This window comes from Medicago sativa, chromosome 1, assembly GCF_051527215.1.
Source record: "Medicago sativa cultivar Bolivia chromosome 1, Bolivia_mono, whole genome shotgun sequence".
In the NCBI taxonomy this organism is placed as follows: domain Eukaryota; kingdom Viridiplantae; phylum Streptophyta; class Magnoliopsida; order Fabales; family Fabaceae; genus Medicago; species Medicago sativa.
The window spans coordinates 11,054,764-11,067,243 of NC_140749.1; the positions used below are offsets into that span (position 1 = coordinate 11,054,764).

Consider the following 12,480-nt stretch of genomic DNA (forward strand, 5'->3'; position numbering starts at 1 on the left):
ATGATTAAAATATCCTATCTGAATCAATCCGTTGTTTGATGCACCAATAAGAAAGGATAAGTTTAACCTATTTCTAATCCTATCCTAATTCTCCTTTGTTATTTTAATCTTTAATTTTTGGTGGGTTACAAACCTGATAGCATAACATTATCAAACGCGTGTTTACTGTTTCATTCAAAACTCTTCTTCGACTCCCACCCTACGCTATTCTTCTCCACCGTTTTTTTTCTTTTGTCTGTGCTTCTTCTTTCCTACCCTCTGCAACAACAATTATTCTATTGCCCGTTGATTTTTTCCTGTGCATTTCATTTTAACAATTCACTTTATTTTTGTTTCAATTTTTTTTTCTAATCTTTTTCTTTCTTTTTGTGCTTCGATTACGTTCAGAACCCAATCGATACTATGCCTTCTTGTTACTTATTTATTTATTCTTTAATTTATGTAAATCTATATGTTAGTTGTTCCTTCTAAAATTGCTACAGTGTATGACGTTCCTTCAATCTCTTGTTACAATTGCTACCATTGTGATCGAGTTTTCAAGAATAATTGCTACTATGGTGGGTGGTATTTGTAGAAGAAGACAATTCACGACCCTGCTTTATTTCATTGCTTATAAATTATTAAATTTTAATTTTAAAAAAAAATCTAAAACAAATTTATCACTATTTTTAGAGTAATTTTATTATTTAAGTATAATATATATCGTATCATGTCAATATTGCACCAAACACATAATATGATTAAATAATGCTATCATTTTTCTTATCATGTGTTAACCAAACATGAGATATGATAAGTGTTTATCCTGTTACTATCATATCCTGTCATTATCCAGTTTTTTATCATATCATGTCTCTATCCTATCATGCGCATGCGCGTTTGATGGTCAGGATAGGGAGACATGATAGGATACATTAATCATATCCTGCTTAAATCTCATATTTGATGCACCAAAGGGATAGGATAAAATAAACAATTTTTCTATCCTATCCTGACTTTTCTTTGTAATTTCTATCCTGAGTATAAGCTGGGTTAGAAATTATCCTGATGGGATTAGAAGATCATTCCTTATTTATTATCTTGATACTCTGCCGTTTTTAAAATATTGTCATTTTTAAAATAATGATAGCATGTATTTTCTATTATAATTAATAACGTGCCATTTTTACAATATTTAATTAATTATTAGAGCAATTTTTTCATTTAATTATAATGATATCCTACTTATTATCATGTGTGCATCAAACACATGATATGATTAATGTTTATCATGTCCTTATCATATCCTATCTCTATCCAGCTTTATATCAAATCGTGCCTTTATCATATGCTGACCATCAAACGGACTCTAAGTGATATTATTAAACTTTAAAGTCGCCAACTATATGTATAACTTAAATAACACTACCAAAAAAAAACTTAAATAACACTCGTATCCTTTTTGCGATACTCTTAAAGATTTAATTCCTAATCTTGTATTGTGTCTTAGTGCTGCCAACTATATGTATTTCATGGTAATTAACATTATTTAGATATAATCTTTTAGAAATTTTTTATATTACTTTATAAATTATGTTTTGTTTGTTTATATGGTTTGTTGATAAGATTGTTGTATATAATATTTTATTTATTAATTAATTCCTTATTTAGTTAATATAATAGCATTAAGGAATAAGCAAAAGGAGAAACTTTTTTCCGCCTGATTTATCGGTAGGTGTGACCGCTCTACCATGCAGTGCGGCCATGGAATCAGATCTAAGCGTATGTATAGATTCGTAGTGAGTTTGACAAAACATCAGTAATACCATAATCTTATTAAAATCTAAAAAATTAATTTTTATCGAAAATGTCATAGTCCGTGTTTGTTTTCACAACCCCACCGCACGTTTGACCATGGCTACAAGCCAACAATTGTAGCTTTGTATTTTTCACAGTTGATCTGCATTATAATACGAGAAATGGAACCGTAACGCCAAACCAAACAAGCGAATAATCCATCTTTATTTTAGCAAATCGGAATCCAAAGATACACTTAGCACTTGTCTGGTCCCACGTTTGATAACCCAACACACACGTCTACGACGATACCAATACAAAGTCTCGTAATTCTTAGAAGCTAGAAAACGGAGCTTCCGTACATTACACGGCAAACTCGTCGTCGCAAAACGAAACAAAAACAAAAACCTAGCATGTATATAATATTTTATTTATCAATTAATTCCTTATTTAGTTTATATAATATCATTAAGGAATAAGCAAAAGGAAAAACTTTTTTCCGCCTGATTTATCGGTAGGTGTGACCGCTCTACCATGCAGCGCGACCATGGGAATCAGATCTGAGTGTATGTATAGATTCGTAGTGAGTTTGACAAAACATCGGTAATACCATAATCTTATTAAAATCTTAAAATGTAATTTTTATCGAAAATGCCATAGTCTGTGTTTGTTTTCACGACCCCACCACACGTTTGACAACAGCTGCAAGCAGTCAACAATTGTAACTTTGTACTTTTCACGGTAAGCAGCCAACAATTGTAACTTTGTACTTTTCACGGTGGATGTCCATTGTAATACAAGAAATGGAACTGTAACGCCAAACCAAACAAATGAATAATCCATCTTTATTTTATCAAATCCATCGGGATCCAAAGATAAACTTAGCACTTGTCTGGTCCCACGTTTGATAACCCAACAAACACGTCTACGACGACACCAATACAAAGTCGTCGTAGTTCTTAGAAGCTAGAAAACGGAGCTTCCGTACGTAACACGGCAAATTGCAAAACCAAACAAAAACAAAAACCTAGCATGTGTTTGGAAAGTAACTTTTTGAAGACATGAAATGTTGAAGCAAACATGAATCCAAACAAGTGATTATAATACAAACAGATTGTAGCGTTTGGATTTTCTAAATTTAAACTGCCACCGTGTCTCCCGCTCATAGTCACTCATTCACTATTACGGCCACGCTCAACTTTTAATATTATCACTACAATCACACTCTTTTTTTTCTTCTTCTACTTCCACACACTTCATTTCTGTACTTCACTTTCTCTCTCATCTTCTCTCTCTCTCTCTCTGAATTTTCCATGATATATTATAAGCTCTGAATATTCAATATATCAGTAAGCTTATAGTAGCATAAATATCCACTTTCTTCTATGTTATGATTATTTCATTTTCATGTTGCATAGATCTGTATTCAATTATAATTATTATTATTATTATTACTTCCACATTGTTATAAAAATTCAACTATGAAAAAAATAAATAAATATATTTTTTATTGTATATTTTTATTATAAAAATGAAAGAGAAACTTCTTCTTGAATTATATAATATTTATCATTGACTATTGTTATTTTATTTGTTTTTGAATTGATATAAGTATTGAATTAATATTGTGACTGATACAGTGAGGGAGAGCAAAATGGACAAAGAAAATGGTGTGAATGTGAGGGTGACTCGAGCAAGGGCTAAAGCTTTGAAGGAGTCTTCAAGAAATGAACAAGCTGTTGTTGTTGGACTGAGAGATGTGACCAACATTTCTGCAAAATCACATCATAAGCGTACTCATACATCAAATTTTGAGGTATATACATATATAAATGTAACTATGATTTTTATATTATTATTATTATTATGGTTATTGTTATTATTATTATTATTGAGATTGGTTTGTTCATGTGTGTTTTTTAAATTGTTAAAATTGAGTATGAATTGAAATAATTTGTAGGACATCAATACATGTTTGTTTGTACTATAAAAACAAGCATTTTGTATGGAGATCTGAACTCTTGTAACACCTCGTTGAAAGTTTATATAAAATATAGTATAAATTTTTAAATAATTGTGTTATTTTGACCATAAGTTTGACATCAAAATTCCTTAGTAATTTAAATGGTTAACATGGTTCAAATGGGTTTTTTTATTACGTACAATAGATGGTTAAACGGAATCAATCATGATTTTGAATTCAATGATGCATATATGTCCATTAACCACTCAAATTGTGTTAAAATATATACATAATTTCTTGGAATTAAAATATACATGATATTGATTAACCATGATTTGAGTTCAAATGTGCACTTGAAAGTCGTAGTTATTTAAAATTGTAGTTAATTGTGTTGAGTGGATGGTCAATAAGTTGTGCCACCTTTTATATTCATTTGTTGGTTGAAGTTTGTGCGGTTAGTCTCACATTAATTATGAATGAAAAAAATGTTGCATATATAAAAGAGTTGGCCCATATAACTAATGCCTTAGGATTTTGGGTGGAGATGCGGTGTCTACCTTAATTGTGGTCTTGTAGCATTGGCTCATCGTTGCTCCCCCGACTCCCCAACATCATTAACCATCAACTTAACGTAATTAACCATCATTTGAAGTTTTACTAAAATCACGTTGAAACTACCTAAACTCAAAGATTGTGTACTTTGAAAGGGAAAAAAGGCAATTATGTTTTCATGGATAATCTTGACCAAACATGGACTGATCTTGAATCTGTGTATGAGTTGGTCAGAACAAGCCTAAATTGCGGCGTAGTTGCAGTTACGCTACAAACTTTGATATTGCATCAAAACGCGGCCCACAATTATCATTGTGATACGGTGGTGAAGACCTCTAAAAGCTTTATATTGCAACCGCGATTGCAGCTGCGCAGACCACAATTTAGAACTATTTGACTCTATATTTTGTCCATAAAAGGACTAATTGAATGAGATTTTGTAAATCAATGGAGTGAATAATTTCTTGAACTACATTGCCTGTTTAAATTAATTTGTAACTACTGATTTGGTGATATTGTCCATTACACAGAAGAAAGAAGGTTCTAAGAAGAGAAAGACCAATGTAGCTTCAGAAGATGATGTCTCCTTGCAAGTTTTCACCACCAAAGAGGATGTTAAGAAGACAGAGTTAGCTAAAGATTCTTCAACATCAACAATGACAAAGAAAGAGTCCTTGCAAGTGCAACCTTCTGTGGAAAATTCCCTGCTTTCAATGCAGGACACTCTCAACTCTCCAAATACAGGTATTTTTCATTTATCGGATATAACTGGTATGCACTATCGGCATAAGTAAGTTTTACACACGCATTCACATCTCATTATTATATCACTTTTCTATGTTAGTTCGTAAAATATCTCGAAATTATTACATGATGAGATGTGATTGGATGCATGTAAAAAAAAAAAAAAAAAGTTTTCATTGATAGTGAATACCTATTTCTCATTTCACATTCAAGTGCATAGTATATGTATAATGTAGTAACTACTAGCTAATACATTGCTCACACAATCAAGTTTTATATCAGTAGTAATTGCTAACTGAACAAGGCAATGATAGTATAAATATACAAGGAACTTTAAAGCTCATTGAGTTACAATTTCATGTGATTTACAATATGAAGTTGAGTATTTAGTCATTCACTGCAAAGATAAGATAAAAACCTACTATTAGAAGCTACTAGCATTTCATTAATTACTTATTAGTTATTGTTATTTTTTATCTTGATTGGATTATGCAGACATAAATTTGATATGTGGGAAACTAAGTGCCTCAGTTGGCTTGGGAATTGTGGACATTGATTCGAAGTTAAAGGATTCTCCTATTTGGACTTCTTATGCCCCTGATATATACACTAGTATTCATGTCAGAGAGGTTTGTGTTGTAAAATGTGTTTTTTTTTTTTCATTTGGATTATAGCTACTAATACTCTATTGATGTTTGACATGTGAGTATAAAAGTAAACAACATATTTATTCATTAATATTGTAACATTGTTGCATAATGTGAAACTTTAAATCTCTCCAGTGTGAAAGGAGGCCATTAGCCAATTACATGGAAACCTTGCAGCAAGACATCACTCCCGGCATGAGGGGGATTCTGGTTGACTGGCTTGTGGAGGTTAGTACCATTACAGATTTATAGTATTAAACATTGTTTGGATAAATAACTCAATTAAGCACTTATAGTATAAGCCCTTATTATGTTAGTGATTATGCATAAGCTGTTTTCATATTAGCTACAAGATGTTTTCATAAGCTATCCCGGTGAGCTTATGGAAATAAGCTGAAAGTGCTTATGGACATGTCGTAAGCTATTTTCATAAGTTCTCCTACACAGTCTCTTAGTAAGTTGTATCCTTGTTTCTTAGACAAAGCAACATTAAAAATATGAGCACTATAAATTGAATTGCATCAATTTTTGGCTGTTTAATGGATTTGCTGAAGCTTTGTTATATTCTTTTTCAGGTTGCTGATGAGTTTAAACTAGTTCCAGACACACTTTACCTTGCTGTGAATCTCATTGATCGATTCCTTTCCCAACGTTTGATTACCAAACGAAGGCTGCAGTTGCTTGGTATTACTTGCATGCTAATTTCATCGTAAGTACAATACTTTGTAATTTTCCTAGTTGGTCCTGATTATGTCAGATGCAAGTTCTTGGAAATGTATTCCTTAAAGTCAAATTTACACGGTACTGCAGTTAGTTAATCAGAACCGTTGGATGAGTCAGACAGCTCGCTAAATTGATTTGTAATTCGATTTACCAAGTTTAAAAATATGAAATGTCTGATCTTCATCGAACGGTTCCAACTTACTGACTGCGGTGAATTCCTGATATTTTTTCGGTCAGCAATCCGATTTACCAAGTTTTGCTTTGCTATTATTACATAGCCATGAAGAGTTAGAAAAGAGTATAAATATGATGTTATAATTTATTCCACAAAATTTTGATCATGAATGCATTTGATGAATCTGAGATGACAAAAGATAATGTACAATGCCGTCTTCTTTTTCTCCGTTATCAACTTATCAAGAAGAAATTCTAAATTATTCTTTTTTTCTTTCTTTCGTGGATTTAAGTAAGTATGAAGAGATTTGTGCTCCTGGAGTTGAAGATTTTTGTGTCATCACAGATAATACATACTCCAGACAAGAGGTATAAATAACTTTTGGTATTATTGCTAGAAACTTCATCTTTTCAGTTTGCATTCATGATGACTGATATATGAAACACATATTCGTTGACTCTTGATATTGATAGGTATTGAAAATGGAGAAAGAGGTACTAAATCTTCTGCATTTTCAATTAGCTGTTCCAACAATCAAGACATTTCTCAGGTACATATTACAATAAAACAATTTTTGTTCTAACATGCAATTTAGTTTAAGCTTAATGGAACTATAACCATCTTCTTTGGCTTTCAGGAGGTTCATTCAAGTAGCACAAACTTCTTCCAAGGTATTTAAAATATCCGAACCAGATTCCCTGTGGTCAAAATAAGCATGAAATCTAATGAGATCAGAACCGATGGATCAAGACTGGTTCACATTTCAACTTTAATAAATCAAAATACAAATTTGAAATCTGAGTCGTCTAATCTTAATCAAACCGTGCCAGTTTCTTCATAGAGCACTTCTATCATTCCATTAGGAAAACAAACAAACTCAAGTTGATTGTAATTTTTTTTCTGTTATCAGGTTGCTCAAGCTGACCTGGAATTCCTGGCAAACTATTTAGCAGAGCTTGCACTTGTTGAATACAGCTTCTTGCAGTTTCAACCTTCCAAGATAGCTGCATCTGCTGTGTTACTTGCCAGATGGACCCTCAACCAGTCAGAGCATCCGTGGGTCTGTGAACATTAACTTGCTAGTTTCCAATTAGCTTATTAGTTTCTACTTAAATAAACCTAAATCTAATTAGATTCACATGTGCATTTATTTGCAGAATCCAACTCTGGAGCACTATACAAATTACAAAGCATCAGAACTGAAAACTACTGTCCTTGAACTGATAGATTTGCAACTTAACACCAAAGGCTGTCGTCTCAATGCTGTGCGTGAAAAATATCAACACCAGAAGGTTAGAATTTTCCTTTTCTATTGCTCTTTCATTAACCTATTCTCTCTGTGGTTAAACTGAGTTAACCAAATTAAATGTGTTTCCCTTTAACATAATGAAGAAGCTAATGACAGTGGACTTTCTTCCTATGACAGTTCAATAGTGTGGCGAATTTGTCTCCGAAACCGGTGGAATCTCTTTTCTAGGATCAACTGTAGAAGCTAGAGACTAGAAAATGACTTTAGGAATATCTGAATCAAGATATATATGGAAGGTGTGGTTATGTCTGATTGCAGTTATTTTGCCTTCAAATTGTTGTTATTCATTCCAGTTACGGACTATTCCGTAGTTGTGACTTGTAGGATGGTACCAACCTCTGGTGCTTCTTGATCTACTTGTAGTGAATTATAAAATGACAGTAGAGAATTGTATTTTAATAATATGTTGTTACTTTTGTATTGTAACAAACAATACTCCTTATTTATGGTATAATGAACAAAAACAATTGTCGTAATATTGTTTAGTTTTGCTTTTTTTTCCCCTTATACTTTTAAATGACGTGCAAATTGATATATGTTACATCTCGAGTAACATACTAAGTTGTTTGTTACCAAAGTGATTGCTTATCGAATTATACATAAACCAATGCAAAAGCACGAATATTTTGCTGGTTATCCTTAAGAAAACCATCTACATAAAGAGTGGTTTGAAAGCTAAAATGAGAGTTCATGCTTGTCAAACTTGTCCTAGAGAAGGCTATGATAGGTTAGGTTAGCCTGAGGTTTTGTCTTGCAAAGTAACAACCCTAGACTTACCGTCGTCTCCACTAGACCTCGCCTCTAGCCATAGTATTTTTTATGTGGTAAACTTTGGTTCCTAGATCACTTAGTTTGGTCAAGGTGGACGAAACATTTCACACATATGCTTTGCAAATGATCTCTTTTTAGTCCCGAAGTATTCTACCAGTCAGATTTTGATGGAGGCCTAAGGGGTTCAATTGACCCAAGTGGAACAGTAAAGAAGTTATGCAAGGGACCTATCGGATATTGTTGGTCTCTCACCTTTGATTTGTTAATCAAAGATTGATACTACTTGATATACATTTCAAAGTGAATCATACACTTTAGAAGAGTACAGTTCTGTCTTTTGAGAGGTCTCAAACACGATTCAAGTAAAAAACAAGAAAAACTTCCTTTGCTAAAAAATAATAGCAAATTGAAGGGCGATTTACCCATTTGCTTCAACTAGAATCTAAAACATACAAACTTGGGCAGTTGTCAAACAGGCTCTCGGGTTAGTACTTGTATTTAATGGAGAGCAACTAACGACTGTAATGTAAGAAGGTACATACACAGAAGGAAGATATTACAAACAAGCTTCTTATATAATCGTTTGATCCACATCCACTGCATGAGCCTTTGCAAAACTATCCATGAGGTAAACCTCGTACCACACAGTAGTAATCAAAACAGCGTCGCTAAATTTTGTTGCCAGAAGTAACACCATAGCCTCCAAAACCAAAATGCCACCCAACAATTCTTGAGGATTCCGAGATACCCCTGCATGCAGTTCATGTCATCAAAGGAGACACTAAGACAGCAGTATTTCCAATTACAGGTTTGAGACTGGCGGCTTGCTCTAGTTGTTTCCATGCCTCCTTTCGCTTCTCGGCTTCTGAGATTAAAATTGCTTCATCCTCCTTAAAGTTAGTATGACAAGATATGAAAAGCTTCTCATCCATCTCCAAGAACATCTTTCTGATATTATGAGTTAAGTTTACAACTGCTGGGTTCCAGTGGCTTTTGATATTCTTATCTAGTGCTGGAAATATGATGGGCAGGATCACTTGACGGTTATGAGCAATCAAATTTACAATGTGGTCGTTGTTCCATAAGAAAAGGGTCCTTTCAGCTACCTGAAATAGTCCATGATGAACAGAAAAAAGAATGTATTTTTCATTAACAGACTAGCATGTCAACGGAAATAGCTAATTTTTAAAAAGTGCCAAAATACGGGCAAAAGATTACTAGGGAAAAAGTGCCAAAAATGCTACAGATGCATAAAGATGGGCAAACAAATTTGCAGCACTTAAATCATTTACTCAAACTAAGGTAAAAATGTCAGCTTTCACTCCATAGAGATTCCAGGATCGAGGAGTTTTAAGAAAATAGTGCTTTGCAGAAACATGATAGAATGTTTGTTTTATCTTCATTCCAGAATAGATTAAAATCCAACTTGAGTTTTCAACCAGGCAAAGGACGGTGCGATGAACAGCTATCACTATCCAATGAAGCAACTGCAAATCTCCCCAAAAAGATTCACCATGTATTATACATTCAAGGGACCACTTATAATGACATATAGTTGGGTAGGTATCAAAACTTTAAAGTAAATATAATTGGAAAATAACGAGCATAGTAATGTTTAACTAGTTCGAAAGTGAAAGTACACATATAGCACTATGCAAACTATAGATCAAGGAATGGATCTGATCCTTTTGAATGGAAAAACAACATAAGAGCAAGCTTAGCAAATAATGAGTTCAGTGTAACAATTTTACCTGAAAGTGTAGGCTGTTAATGCAGCACCCGATCCGCAAAAACAGTGGAACCATGATCCTTTGGAACTCTACCATGTTAATTGCTTCCAAAATTTCTTCCAATTCACCCAAAAACATCACCTCTTTCTGACTATTTGTTACTGGCCAGTATTTTAACAAACCGCTTATAACAATGCTTGCTAGCTTCGGTTCCTTTTCTAAGAACTGCGTAATACAGAAGGACAGTTGCTGAAAGTAGACCCCCAAAGATTTAGGCTTGTGCAAGGGGATCAAAACTCTCCACAAGAAGATTTTGTGTTCCTCTTTCAAAGGTAGAGCAAATCCACTAATCACACTCCCGAAAATCTCCAACAACTCAGCAATCCCGTTATGTTTCTCAGTTTCAATCACGAATCGGTAGAATATGTTGTTAATCGATTTCCGAATAAAGGGTCTATGCACCATGAACTTCCCATAAACCCTATGTAAAATTGTTTTCAAACAATCTCTTTCTCTAGGATCCTCAGAATCAAACAATTCAAGCAACTTGGAAATGAATGAATGATCGATATACTTTTTCGCTACCTTAGCATCAAGACACGTTGAAGATATAAATTTAAGCAGCAATTCATAAACAAGTTGCAAATGTGGCCAAGCAGGATCAAACATAGGATCATCATCATCAGTCTCACCACCACTAGCAACAACACCATTAGCCCTATAATTAGGTGGAAAAACTCTAAACAAATTAATAGCACACATTCTACACATTGCAAGAATAGCAGGTTCACTAAATTTCATTAATCCACAAGCCACAAAATCAACAAGTTCAACCAAAGTTTTCCTTTTCACATCTTTCTCAGCAACATTCTTACCAGGATCAGTGAAATCAAATGTCACACAACAAAGGCTCAATTTGCTCACAAACAAGTTCATCTTTTCAGCATTTGGAACATCCTTAAATGGCACCAACGGTTCAATACCAGAAACCATGCTGGCAGGAAACACAGCTGACGAAGAAGCTCGTTTCAACGAAGCAGTGGCACCCTGCGGTCGCTGGTGGCTTTTACCAGCAGCACGTGATGAATCAACTCGAGACGGCTCATCCGAATAGGTTTTCGATGTCTTCCGGGGAAGCTTGTTGAAAATTTGCTTCAGCATTGCAACCCAGAAGCTGAAATCAACCAATTCCAAACCTTTTACATTTCACCCATCAAGAACCAATCAAAATCAACCAAAATCACAAAGTTTTCCCAATTCTGAACCTCAAAAACCCTAGATCTCGTTCACCTAAAAAAGTAAAATTTTCAAGAAATGCAGGGTTCCACGTGAAATTGAGATCCACATATGAAATGGGGTTGAAGAAATTTTCGATTTTGAACCATGCATTGATGTAAAAATCAAATCTTGAAAATTGTGGTTCTTGTGTTTTGAAGAACACGTGAACCAAAAGAGGAAAGTTGAAAACAAAGACCACAAAAACAACGTTTGTTACGGATGAAGTAAACAAAAACAACAATAACAACAATGTTATAATGATTATGTTACATCTGAATTAAATCTCACATTTTCAACATCTTTCCAATTTTTATAGAAAATGTGAAAAAAGAAGAAAAATAAACAATTTTTTTAGATGAATTTGGAAAAAGATGATGGATCTAAAGAAGAATGAAGAAAATGAAATGCATGCAAGATTTTTGTTGGGTGATGAATGGAATGGAATGGAAAGGAATCTTAGTTGGGCTTTCTTGTTGTTGGCGTTAATGATCTATTGCCATAAAAAAATGGAGAAAGAAACAAAAGAAAAAGAGAGAAAACAAAGGGTATGTAATGAGTTTCTATTTTTCATTTTATTTTTCAAGGATAAGATATTGATTGTTACTTTAATTCAAAATTTATGTCAAATTATAATGGATGGCACTTTCTTTCATGGTTTTTGGTACTTTCACGGTTAGTGTAATTTAATGCAACATTTATCATCTTGTAAAATAATGACACATTTATCATTATCAATTTACTACTACGTCCATCCTTAAAAAAAAAAAAAAGGAATTACTACTACTTCTATATGAATATAGCTCAATTCATGT

The 12,480-nt window shown here is 33.4% G+C and overlaps 2 protein-coding genes across 3 annotated transcripts; one reads left to right on the forward strand and one right to left on the reverse strand.

The window, feature by feature from the left end:
- The first annotated feature begins 2,946 nt into the window (after positions 1-2,946).
- Positions 2,947-8,365, forward strand: LOC146952602 (cyclin-A2-2-like). Of its 2 annotated transcripts, none has more exons than XM_085703657.1 (12): positions 2,947-3,040; positions 3,417-3,592; positions 4,822-5,035; positions 5,531-5,664; positions 5,818-5,910; positions 6,258-6,391; positions 6,873-6,948; positions 7,054-7,130; positions 7,218-7,251; positions 7,491-7,640; positions 7,738-7,872; positions 8,007-8,365. In XM_085703657.1, the coding sequence occupies exons 2-12, from the start codon at positions 3,431-3,433 to the stop codon at positions 8,055-8,057; spliced, it is 1,260 nt and encodes a 419-aa protein (XP_085559783.1). In that variant the 5' UTR covers positions 2,947-3,040; positions 3,417-3,430; the 3' UTR covers positions 8,058-8,365. The 2 variants fall into 2 exon arrangements, with proteins under 2 accessions (XP_085559783.1, XP_085559778.1); XM_085703652.1 differs by having other exon boundaries at positions 3,020-3,125.
- Positions 8,366-9,066: 701 nt separating this feature from the next.
- Positions 9,067-12,215, reverse strand: LOC146952603 (serine/threonine protein phosphatase 2A 57 kDa regulatory subunit B' kappa isoform-like). The gene is made up of 2 exons (XM_085703636.1): positions 10,412-12,215; positions 9,067-9,766 (listed from the first exon to the last, which is right to left on the reverse strand). Exons 1-2 carry the CDS (start codon positions 11,549-11,551, stop codon positions 9,422-9,424), a joined length of 1,485 nt encoding a protein of 494 aa, XP_085559762.1. The 5' UTR covers positions 11,552-12,215; the 3' UTR covers positions 9,067-9,421.
- Positions 12,216-12,480: the final 265 nt, after the last annotated feature.